This window comes from Trachurus japonicus, chromosome 9, assembly GCF_045865225.1.
Source record: "Trachurus japonicus isolate A0001 chromosome 9, Traja_1.0".
NCBI classification, from domain to species: Eukaryota; Metazoa; Chordata; class Actinopteri; order Carangiformes; family Carangidae; genus Trachurus; species Trachurus japonicus.
In genome coordinates this window covers 4886234-4911112 of record NC_140915.1, presented here as the reverse complement: position 1 = coordinate 4911112, position 24879 = coordinate 4886234, and the positions used below count along the sequence as shown (strand labels likewise).

The following is a 24879-nucleotide window of genomic DNA, read 5'->3' as shown; positions in this document are numbered from 1 at the left end:
GTGGTGATGATGATGATGATAATGATGATGATGATGATGATGATGATGATGATGATGATGATGATGATGATGATGATTAGCTGCTCTCAGCTTAAGCTGCTAACAGAACAGCTGGATCATTTAAGTCACATGACTCCAACAGTGTCTGTTGAACTGTCCACAGTGAAGTGAGGTTGTGAGTTTAGCTGCAGCAGCAACAAACACTGATGATGGTTCATGATCAAACTAAACGTGACAGAGTCTAGTGACGGGACCAACATCTGTTCAGAGCTCACACACACTCACATGAGCCTCCAGAAACTGCTGCTCACACACACCAAGAGTGGAGATCTGAACCTGAGAGGACTGAACTGATCAGCAGTGTGATTTATTGATCAGTGATCGTTTCAGTGTTAAAGTCTTTCCGTACATTGTGTTGATGAGACACTGGGCTGGTTTCTGTCTTGTTGTAGAAGAGTCGTATCAGGAAGTGTTGATCTGAGTGGACCACTTCTACACAAGGTCAAAGGTCAACCTCATGTTTCTGATCTGGTCTGAGTGAACTGTTCACTGAGCTGAACTCACACAAACTGTCCTGGAGTCAGTCTGAAAAAAAGGGACAGGTCAGATGTTCTCCTCAACAACTTGTCTTCATCCTGACTCTGGATCAAACCACATGAAGCAGAAACGTGACGTCACTTTCCTCCTTCATCTGAAACACAGATCCAGATTAAACCAGTGCAGGTCTCAGAGTTTCCTGTCAAACTCAGTCAGAGAAGATGAGCTGAAGCTCAGATGTTCATCACATCATCACGTCCTATCAGATGCACCAACTGTGTTTTTACTGCAGCTTTCATCTCATTTCATTCTGACACGTTTCATATTTTCTCTCTTCACAGACTTGTTCATTGTGAACTCTCAGAGAGTCACTGTGAAGTCGTGGCCTCAGCTCTGAAGTCCAACCCCTCCCACCTGACAGAACTGGACCTGAGCGGAAACGACCTGAGTGATTCATCAGTGAAGGTTCTGTGTGCTGGACTGGAGAGTCCAAACTGTAGACTGGAGACTCTGAGGTGAGTTCACTGACTGGACCTGTTGGACTTTTGTCTGTGTTCAGTTCAAATGTGTGAAGTTCAGTTTGAAGCAGCGACTGATTGTGACTCCATGTTACTGCAGCTGGTAGAAGGTGAAGGGTCAGAGGTCAGTGTGATGATGATGATGATGATGATGATGATGATGATGATGATGATGATGATGATGATGATGATGATGATGAGCTGCTCTCAGATGAAGCTGCTAACAGAACAGCTGGATCAGCCACTGTAGCTGAAGCTGAGCAGACGTGATGTAGATCTGAGTTTTCCCTCTTTGCTTGGTTCAGGGTCAAAGGTCAAAGGTCAAAGCAGCTTCCCAGTGTGAGAGGTCAGGTTAAAGTCCTGTAGCTCAGAGAACAGTGTTGGTTTGATGATCCCACTGTGGAGACACTGAGGCTCATGAACATCAACACTGGGCTCCACAGGAAGGAAGCTTCAGCTCATGGTCACATGACATTAAAGGAGTTTACTTCCTGTCCACAGTGTGTGTGAAGCAGCCTCTGGTCACATGACTTCAGTGTCAGTGAGGGGTCAGAGGTCAGCTTCAGACAGTGGGACAGTGTCCTCCTGAGCCACTGTGACTGTGTCCACAGCCTCTGGAGCTGAAGCTCCATCGAGCTTCAGCTCCTCAGCTGCTCTCTGCCAGTGGAGCTGTGAGGAAGAGACCACTTCACAGTCAGTGTGGACAGCAGGAAGCAGCTGGGACACAGCAGCTCTCCGTCTACCTGACAGGAGCCTGAAGCTCGGCCTTCAGCAGCATCTGGTCTGATGTGGATCGGCTGTGGATCCGGGTCCTTTCAATGTGTTTGTGCTGCAGCGTCTCAGTGAAGATCACACTCGTTCTTCTCCATCATCAGTGAGGTCAGCTGAACACCTGTCAGGTGTTTGTGCAGGAGGCTCTGGACGTTAGCTGAAGGTCACCTGGTTGTTTCTGCAGGTCTCAGTAGCTCCGGTGGTGGACTGAGGCCCAGCACTCGTCCTCCTCCAGGTCCCAACAGAACCAGAACCAGAACAGGGACCAGTTCTTCCTCCTGGAGACGCCACAGTCCACTGTCGCTTTGTTTGTTTACGTCGTGAGTCAGAGAGTCACAGAGACTGAACAGAGAGCGAGGATGAAGGATCTGATGAGGGATTCATGGTCCACAGAACCAGAACCAGAACCAGAACCAGAACCAGAACCAGAACAGAACCAGAACCAGAACCAGAACCAGAACCAGAACCAGAACCAGAACCAGCTGTCAGGATCAGACTGAGGCCAACAGGTATTGATCAGATATTGGTTGTATATTGACAGACTGAGCTGAGGTCAGCAGCAGCTGATGAATCTGTGCTGACAGGAAGTGACAGAATTTCTGCTGTAAAAACTTTATTTACAAAGAAACAGAACAATCTGCATCATAGGACCACATGTTCTGATCCACATCACACCTCACATCTTCCTCATCGTCCTGCTGCTCGTCTTCCTCTCCTTCATCGTCCTATTGGTCTAAAGAGTCTCAACACCTGAGGATGTTTCCTGGATGAAGCAGCTGGTTGATCTGTTACACAACTTCAATCAGCTGTTTGTCAACAACAATGAAAAGACAAACTCATCAGTGTGTTTCAGTCCCAGTGTGAACTGCTGTTCACTTCAGCTTCAGTTTACAACCAGAGGTTTTCTGTTCTGACAAACAGTGAAAGAAACTCAACATGGAGCTGTTCAAACCTGTTGTTTGGTCTTGAGATTTAACATTTTTAAAATGTTTTAATTTTATGTCAAAAGAACAAGAAACATGTTGATTGTTCAGTCCACACAGACTGATGTGATGTTGTGTTCACTGAGTTAAAAGAACCGAAAAAAGGTTCAGAGACACATTAAATAAAACAACAACTCTATCTTCTTCTTTTATTCTTTATTCAGATTGGAGTGGTGCAGTTTGTCAGAGATCAGCTGTTCTTCTCTGGGCTCAGCTCTGAAGTCCAACCCCTCCCACCTGAGACACCTGGACCTGAGCAACAACGACCTGCAGGATTCAGGAGTGAAGGATCTGAGTGGTTTTCTGGAGAGTCCAGACTGTAGACTGGAGACTCTGGGGTCAGACTCTGTTTTATTTCTGTGCTCAGATGAATGTGATGTGAAAGTTGTGTTGACACTGAGCTGCAGACATGAGGCTGATGTTATACTGATCCACACTGAGGGTCGTCATGGTGACGGCTGTTTTCTTCTTCTCTGCTTTTAGTCCAGTCAGAAACACATGTAATGTGTCAGACAATAACTGATCTATAATCAATAGCTGGTGGCTCCTCCTCTTTCCTGAGGCTCTGTGATGTTTGTAGTGGAACATTCAAAGCTAACATCCCATAATAAACAGGTGTGTGTTTACTGGTTTCAGCTCTTTGAAGAAGTTGGAGCAGGTTCAATCTGTGAAGTCAGTCAGCAGATTTCAGCCTCACATGTTTGTTGTCATGACAACAGAGTTCAGCCTCTCATGTGTGTTATCATGACAACAGAGTTCAGCCTCTCATGTTTGTTGTCATGACAACAGAGTTCAGCCTCTCATGTGTGTTGTCATGGCAACAGAGTTCAGCCTCTCATGTGTGTTGTCATGGCAACAGTGTTCAGCCTCACATGTTTGTTGTCATGACAACAGAGTTCAGCCTCTCATGTGTGTTGTCATGGCAACAGAGTTCAGCCTCACATGTTTGTTGTCATGGCAACGGAGTTCAGCCTCACATGTTCGTTGTCATGGCAACGGAGTTCAGCCTCACATGTTTGTTGTCATGGCAACAGAGTTCAGCCTCACATAGAGGCGCCGCCCCCCTGCTGGCGACTCAGCCACGTGTGTGTGTGACTGGCTGTGATTTACGTTGTTTTTATGTTTTTAAGTGTTTTGATTGACCATTTGCCACTGCTACCGGCGTGATTGATCACCAACGACATGATTATGGCTGTACTCAACAATCATGCGTCTGCCTGCCTCCTGTGGCTGGGGATCTTTATTGTTTGTAAAGTTGCGCAAACATATCAAGCCTGCAGGGAGCCGACACCGGGTCAGCCTGTCACCTATACCCGGGAGGAGCTCCTTCACCTGCGGCCCCTTGCTCCGGTGGATCCCGGTTTGGAGTTCCTGGAAATCAAACCTAAGGCAGGTGCACGAGTAAGGAAGAGAGGCCAAAGAGGCGGTATCCGGGCCAGGAACCGCCGGCGTGGATATAAACCTGCCTTGCCCTCTGTTATTATGGGGAATGTCCGCTCACTAATTAATAAGACGGACGAGTTGACAGCCTGTCTTAAGAGTGATCGGATGTACCGGCAGTGCAGCTTGCTCTGTTTTTCAGAGACGTGGATCTCGAATAAAATACCGGAGTCTCACCTAAACTTGGACGGATTTTCACTTCTTCGGATGGACAGAGACCCAACTAAGACAGGCAAGAAGCAGGGCGGAGGCGTTTGTGCTTACGTCAACCAGCGATGGTGTCACCCTGGACATGTCACGGTCAAGGAAAGAGTGTGTGACCCTAACATCGAGCTTCTTGCGGTGAGCTGTCGTCCTTATTACTTGCCACGGGAGATCTCCCATGTGATCGTCCTGGTTGTCTATATTCCTCCATCGGGCAACGGGAAGCTGGCTGCAGAGTCAATATCGAGGATTACGCATGACTTGCAGTGCGCCTCCCCGGACGCACTGGTTATAATAAATGGGGATTTTAACCACTGCTCTCTCTCCTCCGTTCTCCCGTCTTTTAAACAAATTGTATCTTTCCCCACGAGGGGCAACAAAATTCTTGATTTGTTCTATACGAACATTAAGGAGAGTTTTGTGGCCAAGTTGCTTCCGCCACTGGGCAACTCGGATCACAACTTAATATACTTGATGCCGAAATATTCACCGGTGATACGGAAACTTCCTACTACGTCCAAGACTGTGCGCGTCTGGTCAGATGACGCATGTGACGCTCTAAGAGGATGTTTTGAATGCACTGACTGGAGCATATTTTTTGATGGTGACAGTGATGTGAACAGTATATCCGACAAAGTGACTTGTTATATTAACTATTGTGTCGATTTGGTCATTCCTTGTAAGAAAATTAGAATATTCCCTAATAACAAACCATGGGTGACAAGCGAGGTGAAAGCTGCTATTAACATGAAAAAAGCAGCTTTTAACAGTGGTGACAAAGATAGAATCAGAGATGCACAAAGAACATTGAAAGCAGTAATCAGACAGGGGAAACGTGAATATAAGAATAAAGTTGAAGGGATCATGTCAGGAAGCAACACAAGAGGGCTCTGGAACGGTATGAAGTCCATCACTGGTTATGGGACCAGCAATCAAAGTCGCTGTGGCTCAGGCATAACAGCAAATGATGCTAATGCATTCTTTGCCAGATTTGATAACCTTGACCATTCTGAGACACACAAAAACATTTTCTCTTCCCTTATGCAGAGTACTTCTACTCCTGAGGACTGTAGTCCATGTATTGTTTTAAATACTGAGGAGGTGCGCCAGCAATTAAAGCGTACCAGGGCCAATAAGGCTGCTGGCCCTGATGGTATTCATCCCCGCACCCTAAAAGTTTGTGCTGACCAGCTGTGTTCTGTCCTTACCTCAATGTTTTCCTTGTCACTGTCGTCTACTAAGATTCCGGCTATGTGGAAAACTTCTTGTATTGTTCCCATTCCTAAGAAAGCCAATGTGTCTTGTGACCTTGCCAACCTGAGACCAATAGCCCTTACGTCTCATATCATGAAGTGTTTTGAGAGAGTGGTCCTGCATCATCTCACTAGGCAGGTGTCTGTTTTTTTGGATCCTCTACAGTTTGCTTATAGAAGGGGTGTGGGAGTAGATGATGCTTTAATTTTTATGTTGCATAACATTTACAGTCACCTTGAAACCACAGCCAGTTCTGTCAGGATCCTGTTTTTTGATTTTTCTAGTGCTTTTAATACAATACAGCCACACATTTTAGCCGATAAATTAAGTAATTTTAAATTGCATAACAAAACCATTGCCTGGCTCTTAGATTATCTTTTAGCCCGTCCCCAGTATGTCAGGCTTGATAAAGCCTCAGACATCATTTTAACCAATACAGGAGCTCCACAGGGGACAGTTTTATCTCCTTTTTTATTTTCGCTTTATACAGTTGATTACAGGCATAGTCAGCCATCCTGTCTAATACAAAAGTTTTCAGACGACACTGCACTTGTGGGTCTGCTTAACCATGGCAATGACGTGGCCTATAAAAAAGAGGCACACTCTTTTGCCAAATGGTGTGATACAAATTTTTTACAGCTGAATGTGGGTAAAACAAAAGAGCTAATTATCGATTTTAGAAAGAAAAAAGAGGAGGCTGTCCCAGTGACAATTAATAATCAGAGAATAGAAATTGTGGAGTCCTACAAATATCTTGGTGTCCATTTGGACAATAAGCTCAACTGGAAGGAAAACACTGGGGTCCTTGTAAAGAAGGCTCAGTCCAGGCTTTTCTTTCTAAGGAAACTTAGATCCTTTGACATTAGCCCAAGGCTGCTAGGTATTTTCTACCAGGGCATCCTGGCTAGTGTCTTATTTTATGCTGTTCTGTGCTGGGGAGGCAGTATACCTATTGACGACAAGAACAGGATTAACAAAATAATCAAGAGGGCTGGCTCAGTGATTGGTTTTAACCCAGATAAGCTTGAGGTAATAGTGGAGAAGAGAACAAGGACCAAGTTGAAAACAGTCCTCCTCTATGATAACCACCCACTCCACAATATATTTAGGGATCTTAAAAGCTCCTTCAGTGAGCGTTTAGTGATGCCTCGGTGTTCTACTGAACGACTCAGACGCTCCTTTGTTCCTGCAGCAGTCAGATATTTTAACCACAAATAGCGGCTGTCTATTGTTGTTGTTGTTGTTGTTTTTATCTTCTGGAGGTGTATATTTATTTATTTATCCTTGCCTATATTAATATCAATTTAAATCACTTGCTCTGAGCAGCCTACTCTGTTGTATGAAGTATCCAATCATGTTGATAAGTTTTGTGCAATGGTATGGAAATGTTTGTATTGTTTGTTAAGTGATGTTTGTGTTTTTATTGCGTGGCAAAGCAGTTTCCCCTTGGGGATCAATAAAGTTTTCTAATCTAATCTAATCTAATCTAACATGTTCGTTGTCATGGCAACAGAGTTCAGCCTCACATGTGTGTTGTCATGACAACAGAGTTCAGCCTCTCATGTTTGTTGTCATGACAACAGAGTTCAGCCTCTCATGTGTGTTGTCTTTAAAACTTGAGCGTGGTCAGTAAACCTCTGATCAATGTGGCTGCTCAACATGAGTTTGTCTGGATGGAGCCACAGGTGGAGCTGACAGGTGAAGAGGCGGAGTCACTGCGTCTGTGTTGAAGCAGCAGCAGCTTCTCATGAATATTAATGAGCTGTTTTCTCTCTATGTGACTGTTTAACCTGCTTCCTGTTGCTTCAGCTGTTGGACTTTGATTTTCTAAACTTGTTCTTTCTGAAGCTTCTTCAGCTCTGAACAGATGAAGAGACACTGAACGCTGTCAACAAGGAGCTTTGTCCTCAACTCACTGCTTTTATTCTTTATTCAGATTGTGGGGCTGCAGTTTGTCAGAGATCAGCTGTTCTTCTCTGGTCTCAGCTCTGAAGTCCAACCCCTCCCACCTGAGACACCTGGACCTGAGCTGGAACAACCTGCAGGATTTAGACCTGAAGGACCTGAGTGGTTTTCTGGAGAGTCCAGACTGTAGACTGGAGACTCTGAGGTCAGTTCACTGACTGTTACTGTTGTAGATCTTAGATCTTTGATCCACAACTGAACCTGATTGATCTTCACTCAGAACTTGAATCATTGACTTTGATGTCATGAATGAAGGATGTTTGAAATGTTTCCTGTTGTTCTTCTCTCCAAGGTTATTGTTGTTAACGAAAACAAACAAAATGACAACAACTAGAATTGAAAAAACATTTTCGTTAAATGAGATGAATAAAAACTATAATTAGTGTGTGTGTGTGTGTGTGTGTGTGTGTGTGTGTGTGTGTGTGTGTGTGTGTGTGTGTGTGTGTGTGTGAGATCCAGTTCTTTTGCCACCAAAGAACCATGCTGCACATGAGGCATTGTAAGGTTAACATAGAAAAGCTAAGCACATCAGCATCAAGCTGAGGTGGAGAAGTTCTCAGCTGTCTGGCTCTGTGCACGGCCAGATAAATGTCCACTTTCAGTGTCCAAAACATTCACTGTGTTCACTTTGTGATGTTAAATACAATACAACATGTGAGGTACTGTATTGTTCATCTACTGCACTGATATGTCAAAAAACTGCAGTAACTGAACACATTTTTTAAGTGGTATCTTTTGTTGAGTTTATTACACAATACTTTCATCTTTTTGAATCAATAACCCAAAGTATGAAACAAACTAAAACTAATAAAAACTAAACTAAAACTAAGCATTTAGAAAAAAATGTAAACAAACAAACTATCAAACCTACTCTAAAAACAAATTGAAATGAACTGAATTTGAGAAGAAAAAAAAAGGTTCAGAGACACTGTAAAGAAAAACATGAAACTATCCTCTTCTTTTATTCTTTATTCAGATTTAGGGGCTGCAGGTTGTCAGAGATCAGCTGTCATGGCAACAGAGTTCAGCCTAACATGTTTGTTGTCATGGTAACAGAGTTCAGCCTCTCATGTGTGTTGTCATGGCAACAGAGTTCAGCCTAACATGTTTGTTGTCATGGCAACAGAGTTCAGCCTCTCATGTTTGTTGTCATGGCAACAGAGTTCAGCCTCACATGTTTGTTGTCATGGCAACAGAGTTCAGCCTCACATGTTTGTTGTCATGGCAACAGAGTTCAGCCTCACATGTTTGTTGTCATGGCAACAGAGTTCAGCCTCTCATGTGTGTTGTCATGGCAACAGAGTTCAGCCTCTCATGTGTGTTGTCTTTAAAACTTGAGCGTGGTCAGTAAACCTCTGATCAATGTGGCTGCTCAACATGAGTTTGTCTGGATGGAGCCACAGGTGGAGCTGACAGGTGAAGAGGCGGAGTCACTGCGTCTGTGTTGAAGCAGCAGCAGCTTCTCATGAATATTAATGAGCTGTTTTCTCTCTATGTGACTGTTTAACCTGCTTCCTGTTGCTTCAGCTGTTGGACTTTGATTTTCTAAACTTGTTCTTTCTGAAGCTTCTTCAGCTCTGAACAGATGATGAGACACTGAACGCTGTCAACAAGGAGCTTTGTCCTCAACTCACTGCTTTTATTCTTTATTCAGATTGGAGGGCTGCAGGTTGTCAGAGATCAGCTGTTCTTCTCTGGGCTCAGCTCTGAAGTCCAACCCCTCCCACCTGAGAGAACTGAAACTGGGTGGAAACAACAACCTGCAGGATTCAGGAGTGAAGGATCTGAGTGGTTTTCTGGAGAGTCCAGACTGTAGACTGGAGACTCTGAGGTCAGTTCACTGACTGTTACTGTTGTAGATCTTAGATCTTTGATCCACAACCGGATGAATGAATGAATGAATGAATGAATGAATGAATGAATGAATGAATGAATGAATGACGTTTGAAATAGTTGTTGTCTCATGTTTCCACTTGTTCTTCTCTCACACTGACAATGACTCTTCACTTTCAGCTCATTTCACTCCATAGTCATCAATAATCAATTGTGTGTGTGTGTGTGTGCGTGTGTGTGTGTGTGTGTGTGTGTGTGTGTGTGTGTGTGTGTGTGTGTGTGTGTGTGTGTGTGTGTGTGTGTGTGTGTGTGTGTGTGTGTGTGTGTGTGTGTTGATGATCCACAAGAACATCGTTTTACCATCACTATGAACTGGTTTGAACTAGTTTTAACACTTTTTCTAAACTGTTAAAACACAACTGCTGAAACAGTTCATTTAAAGCAAAACTAAAAACTTTCTGTTTTGGTTGAGTTTGGCGGCGCCAGTGGACCAAAGCAGTAGTGTTTTGCCTGAAGGAAGACTCCATTTCCCATGAGCACCAGCGCGTAGCGTCGTAAACATCCTGATCTCCTGGTGCATGGAAATGAACAGAAGACGTATAACCTAAGTTTCTGTCTCCAGCAGCTGTTTGAGGGATGAATAGTGATGAGCTAATGTATCTGTAGTGGCTGTTTGTCAAAAATCTAAAAAGTATCAAAACACTAAAATAAACAAATCAAAGGGTCACTGAGGCACCTGAGCAGTGACTTTACAGCAGGAAGAACATAATGTCCAGGCAAAAAATAAAGTTTCTCATCATGGGTTTATTTCCAACAGTGAAGAGAACAAACAAAGAACAAAGGGTCCTTGCCACCTCCCTTGTCTGTGGTAAAAAACCATGAGCCCACCCAGGTACCTGGCCTCCTCTACCTGTCCACCATACTTCTAAACTCCCCGGTGCCTTCAAAATAAAAGCATTAACAAATAACTCAGATTAACTCAAATAATACTACATATAATAAACAAACTAAAAGTATATTTCTGAAAACTAAACAACAAAATATAACTAAATAAGGGATTAAATATTACAAAAATAACAAATAGCTCCAACACCATCTACACAACCCGACAGGAAGTTGTCACATTGCCTGATATCACTATTATTTGCAAGAATCCCTCCTCGTCATGAAAGTGAAAGTGAAACTTCAGTGAGAGCCGGGTTCCTACCATCCACCTCGAAGCTGCTTAGTGCCAGTGAAGGCGACACAGACCCCCTCAGGCCATGACAGAGGTGGTGACTTTGTGGAACAGTCTGGAGCAAGAGATAAAGTATAAACGTAAATATATTTAAAAAGAGGTTCACACAGACTGATGTGATGTTGTGTTCACTGAGTTAAAAGAACTGAGAGAGTTCAGAGACACTGTAGTAAACAAAACACAACAACTCTTTATTCTTTATTCAGATTGGAGTGGTGCAGGTTGTCAGAGATCAGCTGTTCTTCTCTGGGCTCAGCTCTGAAGTCCAACCCCTCCCACCTGAGACTCCTGGACCTGAGCAACAACGACCTGCAGGATTCAGACCTGAAGGATCTGAGTGGTTTTCTGGAGAGTCCAGACTGTAGACTGGAGACTCTGAGGTCAGACTCTGTTTTATTTCTGTGCTCAGATGAATGTGATGTGAAAGTTGTGTTGACACTGAGCTGCAGACATGAGGCTGATGTTATACTGATCCACACTGAGGGTCGTCATGGTGACGGCTGTTTTCTTCTTCTCTGCTTTTAGTCCAGTCAGAAACACATGTAATGTGTCAGACAATAACTGATCTATAATCAAGGGGGCAGTTGTCGGTCTGAGAAGTGAAGCTCACTTCCGCGTTCAAAAAACTGCAATCCCCTCGGATTCCTCTGGGGGCTGGTGTCAGAAGGGAGCATTCCCCATAGACCCCCATGTTAAAATCGCCGACTTTACATCCTCAGTAAACATGTTAAAAGCCTGGTGTCAGAACGTTTTTTCGTCTCAATCAATAGTTTCTACCCCCACACTCACTCTGAGGGGGGTGAATTTTTTTTTAACTCTACCATTTTACTGTTATTAGGTTAAAATTCTGGCCAATCAGGGCGCGGAAACGTTGAGTGACAGGTCCGAGCAGCTCCGTGGACAGCTGCTTCGAGGCCAGTGGGCGGGTTCTCGGCCGGCCAATCCAACATGGCGCTGTCCAGGCCGCCATATTTGAGTCACAAAAACGACTCCCCAAAACCAATGGGTGACGTCACAGACGCTACGTCCATTCTTTTTACAGTCTATGTCTATAATCAATAGCTGGCGGCTCCTCCTCTTTCCTGAGGCTCTGTGATGTTTGTAGTGAAACATTCAAAGCCCCATAATAAACAGGTGTGTGTTTACTGGTTTCAGCTCTTTTAAGAAGTTGGAGCAGGTTCAATCTGTGAAGTCAGTCAGCAAAGTTCAGCCTCACATGTTTGTTGTCATGGTAACAGAGTTCAGCCTCACATGTTTGTTGTCATGGTAACAGAGTTCAGCCTCACATGTTGGTTGTCATGACAACAGAGTTCAGCCTCTCATGTGTGTTGTCTTTAAAACTTGAGCGTGGTCAGTAAACCTCTGATCAATGTGGCTGCTCAACATGAGTTTGTCTGGATGGAGCCACAGGTGGAGCTGACAGGTGAAGAGGCGGAGTCACTGCGTCTGTGTTGAAGCAGCAGCAGCTTCTCATGAATATTAATGAGCTGTTTTCTCTCTATGTGACTGTTTAACCTGCTTCCTGTTGCTTCAGCTGTTGGACTTTGGTTTTCTAAACTTGTTCTTTCTGAAGCTTCTTCAGCTCTGAACAGATGATGAGACACTGAACGCTGTCAACAAGGAGCTTTGTCCTCAACTCACTGCTTTTATTCTTTATTCAGATTGTGGCGCTGCAGGTTGTCAGAGATCAGCTGTTCTTCTCTGGGCTCAGCTCTGAAGTCCAACCCCTTCCACCTGAGACACCTGGACTTGAGTGACAACTACCTGCAGGATTCAGACCTGAAGGATCTGAGTGGTTTTCTGGAGAGTCCAGACTGTAGACTGGAGACTCTGAGGTCAGTTCACTGACTGTTACTGTTGTAGATCTTAGATCAGCGGTACTCAATAGGCGGCCCGCGGGCCGCATCCGGCCCGCCGAACCTTCCAATCAGGCCCGCGACTGAGTTCTACTAGTTTACATATTACTGTATACTGTATTTTCGGGCTCCGTGCGCCTGTAAGTCAAAGCGCTGGGACATAGAAACACGTGCGGAGCGTTTGTGTGTGCCTGTGAGGCGCTGCACTGGGATACAGAAACGTTGACGAACCCAAATCACCATGCGCGAGAGTTTGGGGAGCGGGCTGGACTGCAGGGTTTTCCCTGCCTGTCTGCAGAGACCGTGGGTGATTTTCACCGCCGTCTTGGTTCAACTGTGTGTGCATCATGCATGGGGGGCCGTTCAGATGAAGCGTCTTTTGCGCGCGCTCAAACCCATTCAATGTAGCCGCGAGTCATGCACGCTCACAACTCAAAAGCCGTAGCCGCGCGCATTTGATGAGACGCAATTGTTTTTTCGTGCACGTCTGCGGCGCACAGCTGCACGACCTGCTTCTCCCCCGCTGTTGTGTCCCGGTCCCATCGGCCTGTGTCACCTATGTTTTCCACTGAGCTCTGCCTCGTTTGAAAGGTGAAGGAAGCCCATGTGTGGAAAGACGTCGCCTCCGAGATGTAGAATGTGTGTTATAGAAGAGAAACACATTTCAGGACCAATGACTTGTATCCTCAGAACAGAGTCAGACACGTCCTGTGATGGTCAGCCTCCTTTCATATTTAAGCTGAAAATCACAGGGCATGTCTGAGGATACAAGTCAGCAGTGTAAAGCTCCAGCATGATATGTAAATGATGATATGACAATGTCAAGATTTTTCATTTTATATCATACAAAACACCATGAAGTGTATAAATAAAAATTATGTGCTTACAAGTAAAATAAAAAATATTTAAATTATTAGACGAAAAAGGTGAATTTAATTTCAATCTCGGCCTATTTGAATGTGCGGCCCCCAAGGTGTCTGTTAAGAAAAATTCTGGCCCTTCGAAAAATGTATTTGAGTACCCCTGTCTTAGATCTTTGATCCACAACTGAACCTGATTGATCTTCACTCAGAACTTGAATCATTGACTTTGATGTCATGAATGAAGGACGTTTGAAATGTTTCCTGTTGTTCTTCTCTCCAAGGTTATTGTTGTTAACGAAAACAAACAAAATGACAAAAACTAGAACTGAAAAAACATTTTCGTTAAATGAGATGAATAAAAACTATAATTAGTGTGTGTGTGTGTGTGTGTGTGTGTGTGTGTGTGTGTGTGAGAGATCCAGTTCTTTTGCCACCAAAGAACCATGCTGCACATGAGGCATTGTAAGGTTAACATAGAAAAGCTAAGCACATCAGCATCAAGCTGAGGTGGAGAAGTTCTCAGCTGTCTGGCTCTGTGCACGACCAGATAAATGTCCACTTTCAGTGTCCAAAACATTCACTGTGTTCACTTTGTGATGTTAAATACAATACAACATGTGAGGTACTGTATTGTTCATCTACTGCACTGATATGTCAAAAAACTGCAGTAACTGAACACATTTTTTAAGTGGTATCTTTTGTTGAGTTTATTACACAATACTTTGATCTTTTTGAATCAATAACCCAAAGTATGAAAAAAACTAAAACTAATAAAAACTAAACTAAAACTAAGCATTTAGAAAAAAAATGTAAACAAACAAACTATCAAACCTACTCTAAAAACAAATTGAAATGAACTGAATTCGAGAAAAAAAAGGTTCAGAGACACTGTAAAGAAAAACATGAAACTATCCTCTTCTTTTATTCTTTATTCAGATTGAGGGGCTGCAGGTTGTCAGAGATCAGCTGTCATGGCAACAGAGTTCAGCCTCTCATGTGTGTTGTCATGGCAACAGAGTTCAGCCTCTCATGTGTGTTGTCATGACAACAGAGTTCAGCCTCTCATGTGTGTTGTCATGGCAACAGAGTTCAGCCTCTCATGTGTGTTGTCATGGCAACAGAGTTCAGCCTCACATGTTGGTTGTCATGGCAACAGAGTTCAGCCTCACATGTTTGTTGTCATGACAACAGAGTTCAGCCTCACATGTGTTGTCATGACAACAGAGTTCAGCCTCACATGTTTGTTGTCATGACAACAGAGTTCAGCCTCACATGTGTGTTGTCATGACAACAGAGTTCAGCCTCTCATGTGTGTTGTCATGGCAACAGAGTTCAGCCTCTCATGTGTGTTGTCATGACAACAGAGTTCAGCCTCTCATGTGTGTTGTCTTTAAAACTTGAGCGTGGTCAGTAAACCTCTGATCAATGTGGCTGCTCAACATGAGTTTGTCTGGATGGAGCCACAGGTGGAGCTGACAGGTGAAGAGGCGGAGTCACTGCGTCTGTGTTGAAGCAGCAGCAGCTTCTCATGAATATTAATGAGCTGTTTTCTCTCTATGTGACTGTTTAACCTGCTTCCTGTTGCTTCAGCTGTTGGACTTTGATTTTCTAAACTTGTTCTTTCTGAAGCTTCTTCAGCTCTGAACAGATGATGAGACACTGAACGCTGTCAACAAGGAGCTTTGTCCTCAACTCACTGATTTTATTCTTTATTCAGATTGGGGCTCTGCAGTTTGTCAGAGATCAGCTGTTCTTCTCTGGTCTCAGCTCTGAAGTCCAACCCCTCCCACCTGAGACACCTGGACCTGAGTGGAAACAACCTGCAGGATTCAGACCTGAAGGATCTGAGTGGTTTTCTGGAGAGTCCAGACTGTAGACTGGAGACTCTGAGGTCAGTTCACTGACTGTTACTGTTGTAGATCTTAGATCTTTGATCCACAACTGAACCTGATTGATCTTCACTCAGAACTTGAATCATTGACTTTGATGTCATGAATGAAGGACGTTTGAAATGTTTCCTGTTGTTCTTCTCTCCAAGGTTATTGTTGTTAACGAAAACAAACAAAATGACAACAACTAGAATTGAAAAAACATTTTCAATAAATGAGATGAATAAAAACTAGTGTGTGTGTGTGTGTGTGTGTGTGTGTGTGTGTGTGTGTGTGTGTGTGTGTGTGTGTGAGATCCAGTTCTTTTGCCACCAAAGAACCAATGTTGCACATGAGGCATTGTAAGGTTAACATAGAAAAGCTAAGCACATCAGCATCAAGCTGAGGTGGAGAAGTTCTCAGCTGTCTGGCTCTGTGCACGGCCAGATAAATGTCCACTTTCAGTGTCCAAAACATTCACTGTGTTCACTTTGTGATGTTAAATACAATACAACATGTGAGGTACTGTATTGTTCATCTACTGCACTGATATGTCAAAAAACTGCAGTAACTGAACACATTTTTTAAGTGGTATCTTTTGTTGAGTTTATTACACAATACTTTCATCTTTTTGAATCAATAACCCAAAGTATGAAAAAAAACTAAAACTAATAAAAACTAAACTAAAACTAAGCATTTAGAAAAAAATGTAAACAAACAAACTATCAAACCTACTCTAAAAACAAATTGAAATGAACTGAATTCGAGAAAAAAAAAGTTCAGAGACACTGTAAAGAAAAACATGAAACTATCCTCTTCTTTTATTCTTTATTCAGATTGAGGGGCTGCTGGTTGTCAGAGATCAGCTGTCATGGCAACAGAGTTCAGCCTCTCATGTGTGTTGTCATGGCAACAGAGTTCAGCCTCTCATGTTTGTTGTCATGGCAACAGTGTTCAGCCTCTCATGTTTGTTGTCATGACAACAGAGTTCAGCCTCTCATGTGTGTTGTCATGGCAACAGTGTTCAGCCTCTCATGTGTGTTGTCATGACAACAGAGTTCAGCCTCTCATGTGTGTTGTCATGACAACATAGTTCAGCCTCTCATGTGTGTTGTCATGTCAACAGAGTTCAGCCTCTCATGTGTGTTGTCTTTAAAACTTGAGCGTGGTCAGTAAACCTCTGATCAATGTGGCTGCTCAACATGAGTTTGTCTGGATGGAGCCACAGGTGGAGCTGACAGGTGAAGAGGCGGAGTCACTGCGTCTGTGTTGAAGCAGCAGCAGCTTCTCATGAATATTAATGAGCTGTTTTCTCTCTATGTGACTGTTTAACCTGCTTCCTGTTGCTTCAGCTGTTGGACTTTGATTTTCTAAACTTGTTCTTTCTGAAGCTTCTTCAGCTCTGAACAGATGATGAGACACTGAACGCTGTCAACAAGGAGCTTTGTCCTCAACTCACTGCTTTTATTCTTTATTCAGATTGAGGGGCTGCAGGTTGTCAGAGATCAGCTGTTCTTCTCTGGTCTCAGCTCTGAAGTCCAACCCCTCCCACCTGAGAGAACTGGACCTGATAGAGAACAACCTGCAGGATTCAGACCAGAAGGATCTTCGTGCTCTTGTGGAGAGTCCAGACTGTAGACTGGAGACTGTGAGGTCAGTAGAGGGATGGATCAGTCCATGCTGCTCTCATCTCTGTTGTCATTCTCAGTGTAGATTATGTTGGCAGGTGCTGTAGATGTCCAGGAGTGAGGCACCAATGACCTTTCTTCCTGCACTGCAGGGTTTTTCAGTTGGAGGTGGTTCAGTTTCTAAACCACACAGTGATGCAGCAGGTCAGAGTGTTCTCAGTGTCTCCTCAGTAGAAGGAACACATGATGAGAACCAGGGCTGCTTTTTGAGACAAACTGTTTGTAAAAACGGGCTATACAAATAAAATTGCCTTGCCTTGCCTGGGTTTCATTGGCCAGTGATGTGATGTTGTTAAATGAAAACCAAAGTCCCCCGTATGGAGGATTTGAAGACCGCAGAACAATCACAGAGCCATCACTGCACTACTTATGAAAGAATATATAGTAATAGTAATATATGTCAAATTAACCCTCCTGTTGTTCTTCTGGGTCAAATTGACCCAATCTGTTCCCTTCCTCCATCCTTCCTTCTTTCCACAATCCTTTTTTTCCTTCCTTCTTTCCCTTCTTCCTTCCTTCTTCCTTCCTTGAACGAGTCTGTTCCTTCCCTCCATCTTTCTTTCCTTCCCTTTTCCCTTCCTTCTTCCCACAATCATTTTCCCCTCCCTCCTTCCATCTTTCTTTCCCCTTCCTTCCTTCCTTCCTTCCTTCCTTCCTTCCTTCCTTCCTTCCTTCCTTCCTTCCTTCCTTCCTTCCTTCCTTCCAACTGGGTCCTTCCTTTTTGACCCAGTTGGCCCAATCTGTCCCCTCCCTCCTTCTATCTTTCCTTCCTTTTTCCCTTCCTTCTTTCCTCCCATCTTTCCCTTTGTCCTTCCTGCCTTCTTTCCTTCCTTCCGTCCTTCCTTCCTTCCTTCCTTCCTTCCTTCCTTCCTTGACCCAGGAGGACAACAGGAGGGTTAAACAGCAGAAGCTGGCCCACAGCCTGTAAAAAACATGTTTTTTATGATCCAAACACAGCAACACTACTCAAATAAACAACTAAACATCAAACTTCATGAAGCACCTCTGTGTGGACCCAGTCGCCACATTTCTGGCTTGTATACTACTGTACATTATGCAAAACACATCAGCTACCGCTCATATGAAAGAGCCGGCTGCAAAGATTGGAACAACACATGCTACACAGAAGCACGGCAGAGAGAGAAGACAAAAACGAGCAATGTAGAGCAATCACAGACACTGCTTGGCCAAAACATGGTTGGACATTTCCTCTAACCTTTGCTGTTTTGCCCTGAAAAGTTTGTTTTATGGGTAAATCCACAATATTTCCAGTTTGAACTTTGACCGGTGTTACATCTAAATCGGTCCGGACGGGCTTTAGGAGCGGGGGAACCTTTGTGAGCGTGCACACAACAGCCTGTGCGTCACACACAAGGGGGTGGATCGCACTACACGCAGGCGTAGCTCACGGTCGGCCATATTGGAACGGGCAACTGTCTCTGACTCTGGCTGCAGTTACAGTGCAGTAGATAAGTGATCCACTCATCTTCACTAAAAAAAAACATTCATAACTCTGTGAAAAGAGAGAGAGAGAGTTGCCCGCCCCACGATGGCCGCCGTACTGGCTACACTGTGTCATTGGGCAGCAGCGGTGGGTGAGTCATCTAGTCTTCTTATATATATCTATGGTCACACATGTCAGGATTCTGCTGATTCTGATTGGCTCATGAGAAGAATTCTGATTCTGATTGGCTGCCAGTACTGTCAATCACATCAACGTGGGTACAGGTGACTTGTGTGAATCGTTCAGATCCGAAGAGTTTTTGTTTTGGGGGGGGGGGGGTCTCAGCGTCTCAGCTGGGGTCAGTAAAATGTTTTTCTAACAGGCTGACAGTGACAATCATGTGAAACTGAGGCGAACTCATTCATGGTCTCTGATTATACTGATAACAGCCGACCTGATCGCAAGTTTGACCATTAGTAGCCTATATTTGTAAATTGGGTCCTGGTATCCTTGTTGTGTAGTGATTCAATGTAGGAGCGGGTAACATATGTTAAAGGGATAGTTCACCCTAGAATGATATTTCGCTCATTATCTACTCACCCTCATGTTGACTAAGGGCTGGAAGAAGTTTCAGATTCCTCCGTGGCTTCTCTGAGTTACAGGGGGTCTCGGCATAGCAGTGCATGTCCATATAACGGTTGCAAAGGGACACCGGAGCTCTTCGTAAAAAAACACACACAAAAAAACATCCAAACACCTCAATGATGCTCGTATGTAATGTCCGTCTTGCAGGGGTGGACTGTGACAAAAATTTGGCCCTGGACTTTTTGGTCCAGACCGGCCCACTATCTGCGCGCGGATATTTTGCCAACTAGCACCGTTGATGTACATACAAACACACAAGCTCTTAATAACACCACTACTAAACGATATACAATATACAACAAAGTAGAGGAATAGTGTGGAATAAGTTAAGTTTGGACAAAATTACATGCACATAATGAGTCTGCATGCAATCAGAACTTTGGCTAGTTGGCTAAAGTATGGAAAACAATAGTACAATGATCTGAAAAATGGACAAACACTAATTTTATCTTAGAAAGACAGTACAGCTCAACATAATGTATAGACAATGAGCATGACAAGACATGCTTGTAATTTGTGTACTGCATCATGAGTAATATGCAGAATGATGTTTTACTGTAACAGTAGTTAATCTGTGTTTTATTATTATTATAATGTTAAACTGTTGAAAGGACAATAAACCATAAACACTTACTGAAAAAAATATGGAAAGCATACATTTGTTAAGTTGTTAGCTCAATGTCCTTCATGACCAAATTTGAGTGAGGGCACTTTAATAAAAGCAACTAATCAATTAATTAGGATAGCATATGAATATAGCTATTGTTTTCCAATACTTTAGATAACTAGATTTAGCTGTAACACACCACACCATCAGAGTTATTAGCTATTTATTATGTCAAGTAAAGTTCATAGCAACCGTTCTGGACCATTTACAGTATTTTAATGAATGTTTATCCACACCATTCTGGAAAGCACATACCTGCTTAACAATCACTACCTCCTTCACATGGTGGAGAGTCTTCCTCAACACTTATTTTTTCAGCCTCCTCCTGCACCATAAGGACACTGGTAATGGAAGCTTCACTCCCTTCAGACTCACGTGAAGGACCTGCTGCTGAAGCTGCAGCATCGGTGCTTCTAGCCCAGGCCAGGCCAGGCGGCCCCTGCAGCAAACATCTGCGTAATTGTTGTACTTTTAGCAGTCTGTGCTGCTACAGCTTTTCTTTTTCTGTTACTTTCCTCCATTTTTCCGCGCTGCCTTTGCGTTTTTTTTACTTTTCTTTTCCGTTTTCGTGCGCTGGTGTGTTGTTTCTCTCTCTCGCTCTCTCTCGCTCTCTCTCTCTCTCATCATGACTCCTGATCATTAAAAGTGATTGGACGAGGGGGGGTCTAGAACATGCGTGGGTGGGACTCCTGGGCCTCTGTAGCCTCTCATAGGGCCATTGGGCCAGGTAGACAAGCCACTAGGCCAATCGTCACCTCTCTGCTGTGTCTGCAGCTGAGCACTGTGGGCCGAGCCGATGCATGTCTCTCTCCCTGGGCCGGGAGAGTTACAATAGGCAAGGCGAGGCATGGCGAAAAAAAAGTTAAATAAATAAATAAAAAACGGCCGCCTATCGGCCCATTAGTGACCGGCCCACCGGGAAAACTCCCGGTACTCCCTATGGCCAATCCGCCCCTGCCGTCTTGTGCTGAAGCCCCAAATTGCGTAATTGTCCCGAAAAAAATTAAATAAGTCTATATTTTAAGCTTGTTTGTAGCGGAAGCTTTTCGAAGCTCCTCTTCCTGGTCCGTCCAAATCTCGCGTGATTTGCGCCGGCGTCATTGCGGTTACTGCGAATCACGCGAGATTTGGACGGACCAGGAAGAGGAGCTTCGAGAAGCTTCCGCTACAAACAAGCTTAAAATATAGACTTATTTAATTTTTTTCGGGACAATTACGCAATTTGGGGCTTCAGCACAAGACGGACATTACATACGAGCATCATGGAGGTATTTGGATGTTTTTTTGTGTGTGTTTTTTTACGAAGAGCTCCGGTGTCCCTTTGCAACCGTTATATGGACATGCACTGCTACGCCGAGACCCCCTGTAACTCAGAGAAGGGACGGTGGACTCTGAAACTTCTTCCAGCCCTTAGTCAACATGAGGGTGAGTAGATAATGAGCGAAATATCATTCTAGGGTGAACTATCCCTTTAACTCTTTCACTGCCAAAGACGAGTTATCTCGTCTTAGCGAATCCAAGCGTAGTCTGCCAAAGACGAGATAACTCGTCTTAGCGTTTTTTTAATGGCAACGCCATGTTGAATGTCTTCCCCTACTCCTCTGTGAAGATCAGACTTGTATCATCAAAATAAAGTGCAGAAAAACACATTTGGATTGAGAGATATAAAAACTATAGTGTGTTTTCCCCCCCTCACGGAGCGGTGCGGGTGTCTGACTGCAGCGGCGCCGCTCCGTGACACTCTGGCCGCCGGTGAGAGCTTAGGGGGCGGCGGCGGGGCTCATGGCGGCTCGGCAGCTCGTCGAAGCTCCGTGCAGCTCCGTGATACAAAGCACAAACGTTAGTAACAACAACCCCGTTGATCGCTCGTCGTTAGTCATCAAGAGCGTTTGGAAAGTCGCCAGATTTTGCGAGAAATCACTCAGATAGCAGCTTGAAAATCCCCGATCTAGTGTGGATGAGGAACGGACGGCGCCGGCGAACGTGACGAGGAGAGCTAAAGATGGTGTCTGTCTGTTGTGAGCGCACATGTCTGTGGCTGTGAGTTCAGGGGGCGTCAGCCAGAGCTGTCGGCTGTGTGTGTGTGTGTAGATGTGTGTGAGAGACAGAGAGAGTGAGTGAGACCGCTGCCTGCTGACCAGAGGAATAGTCCAGTCATTTTATGAGAAAAGGTTAAACAAATTGCAACAGAAGCAAACTCATCTGATTTTGTATCCTCAACATGTCCTGAGTGAGGGAAAAAAAGCCCCGAAGAATCCCATTAGGGGAAAGTTTCGAAAAACACCCAAACATATCCCATTTATACGCATATAAAAAATTTTTTTCATGTGAATAGGGTAAAATTTTTAACCTTTAGATATCTCCATGAAAATTACTGAGTTGATTACTTACATTAAGACAAACAAAAAATGTATTACAAGTTTTTTGAAATTCTTTGTTAACATGAGCAAATTTGCATACATTTGCATACATTCCACCGTTTGGACGGCACATGTATATATGAAGTTGCTGTGGTGGTACCGGCATGAAAATTGGAATGAGTTGACTCCATCGGTCAACCGACAAGTTGACCACTTTAAATTTCAAGATGACTGCAATTTTTCAAGACAGCCACATCCTTAGTAGAGCAGGTATGACATGAGCCAACAGTGCATAATCCAATTACGTATGGCTAATTTGCATACATACAACACCTGATCTAAACATTGAGTAGAGCAGGTGAAAATGTCTTGTTCAATCTTGTTAACATATAATATGTTAACAAGATTGAACAAGACATTTTTTAACTGTAATATGATATTACAGTTAAAAAACTTAAGGAATGGAACCAATTTAGGCTACCCATGAGCATTAATAGAGACGGAGCATGTCATACCTGCTCTACTAAGGATGTGGCTGTCTTGAAAAATTGCAGTCATCTTGAAATTTAAAGTGGTCAACTTGTCGGTTGACCGATGGAGTCAACTCATTCCAATTTTCATGCCGGTACCACCACAGCAACTTCATATATACATGTGCCGTCCAAACGGTGGAATGTATGCAAATGTATGCAAATTTATGCAAATTTGCTCATGTTAACAAAGAATTTTAAAAAACTTGTAATACATTTTTTGTTTGTCTTAATGTAAGTAATCAACTCAGTAATTTTCATGGAGATATCTAAATGTTAAAAATTTTACCCTATACACGTGAAAAAAAAATTTTTGTATGCGTATAAATGGGATATGTTTGGGTGTTTTTCGAAACTTTCCCCTAATGGGATTCTTCGGGGCTTTTTTTCCCTCACTCAGGACATGCTGAGGATACAAAATCAGTTGAGTTTGCTTCTGTTGCAATTTGTTTAACGTTGACCCCTTTTTTGGCCTAAAATTACTGGACTAGAAGCTGGATCTGATCTAAAGTGCTGTGTTTCGGCTACAAAAACCTGTCGAACTGATCCGCGCGCGCGCGCACACACACACACACACACAGACACACACGCACGCACACACACACACACGCACACGTATGCACACGTCACGTACGCACACACACTAAAAAAAAGAAAATAAAAAGTTGTAACTCAAAGAAAAGAAGGAAAAAAGGCTGCAGTAGTGTGTGTCAGTAGCTAAATATTTTGTCTATTGTCATCAAAAGTCATTTGTCAGTGTTGATTTAGTTGTTGTTTACAAGAGAACAACTGTACAGATGTTGAGGCATCACTAAAGCAAAATATAAAGGAGCCAATTGTACTGGTTCACCTGAATATGACAGCCGACACAAAAACCTCTTTTTCTCAAGATTTTGGTGCCAAAATGGCATTTTGGGCTAAACTAACCTATATTCAACCGCCAATTTCACAAGACTGGAACAAGATAGAAACAAACAGTTTTTTTTGCTGGAAACTAGAGACCCTCATCTTTCCTGTGATGGGTTGAATGTGTATGTAGTAACAGTACATAATATATGGTGGGTCTACGGAAATCAGTCAAAAAGCTGGAAAATGCCTGGCAAGCTGGAGGAAGCTGCTGTGAGAATGGCTGGCAGTCAAAGAGTTAAGTGTTTGTCTTGGATGTTTTGTTTTGTATGTTTATGTATTGAGTATGTGTTTTCTGTATGTATTTTTTGTTTTATGTATTAATGTGTTGTGTGTTAATGGTTTGTATTTGTCATTTATTAAGATGAAAAGACCCCAGGAAGAATAGCTGCTGCGTGGCAAAAGCTAATGGGGATCTAAATAAACTAAACTAAACCTCCAATATAGCCGCGCGACATGCACGCTCGTTACCCAAAGCGGCGCCCGTGCACGGTTTCCTACGTACGTTGCTGTGTCAGGCAGGTGTCTCCCACGGAGCTCTGCCCTGTTTCAGAGGTGCAGGAAGCCCTTCGTCGTGGAAAGACGTCGCCTCCGCGATGTAGAATGTGTTCAATTCAAAAAGTGAAACTAACACATTATGTCCGTTACACACTGAATGAAACATCCCATGTCTTTATTTATTCAGTTTATTTTAATAGTAATAATTATGACTAACATTCAGTAAAGACCTAAAATTCAGTATCTCCAAAATTGAAATATTGCAAAGGAATTTTTTTTTTTAAGCATTTTTAATATAGAAATGTTGGCCTTCTGAAAACTATGTCCATCTATATGCACTCAATACTTGGTTGGGGTTGAACTACTGGAAATTGACTTTTCCGTGATATTGTAATGTAATTATTTACATTCAAATAGACCTTGTGGTTGCAAAATATACTTTACATTTTATTATGGATATGCAATTTTCGAGAATGCACACAGCATTTTACCAGCACAGAGCACTTTGACTGACAGTCACTGAAAATACTGACTATAGCACTTTATATGATTTTATGTTGTTGATATTCTGTTTGTCCTTTTTTTAATGATGGTCCTCATGCCTTTTAAATTGCCCCTCAGGGACAAATAAAGTGTTATGAATTGTATTGAATTATATTATATGTGTAATGTGGAGAACGTACGTAACCCCACCCGGATTGTGGGCTGCAGTAAAATTGTCCACTGGTGAACGGTCCACAGTGATGAAAAGGTTGTTAGTGTGCACACTTTTTCTTTGAGGTTGAAAGCATCACAGCCTAAAACACATCTCC

General features: G+C 43.3%; 1 protein-coding gene across 1 annotated transcript in view; it reads left to right on the top strand.

Moving 5' to 3' along the window:
• Window positions 1-24879, top strand: part of LOC146980746 (uncharacterized) — a 284820-nt gene that overhangs the window by 217835 nt on the left and 42106 nt on the right. The window contains exons 20-26 of the mRNA XM_085787994.1: window positions 2974-3147; window positions 7644-7817; window positions 9327-9503; window positions 10949-11122; window positions 12404-12577; window positions 15179-15352; window positions 16809-16982. Coding sequence (XP_085644120.1) covers window positions 2974-3147; window positions 7644-7817; window positions 9327-9503; window positions 10949-11122; window positions 12404-12577; window positions 15179-15352; window positions 16809-16982 — 1221 coding nt within the window. The remainder of the gene's footprint in view (window positions 1-2973; window positions 3148-7643; window positions 7818-9326; window positions 9504-10948; window positions 11123-12403; window positions 12578-15178; window positions 15353-16808; window positions 16983-24879) is intronic.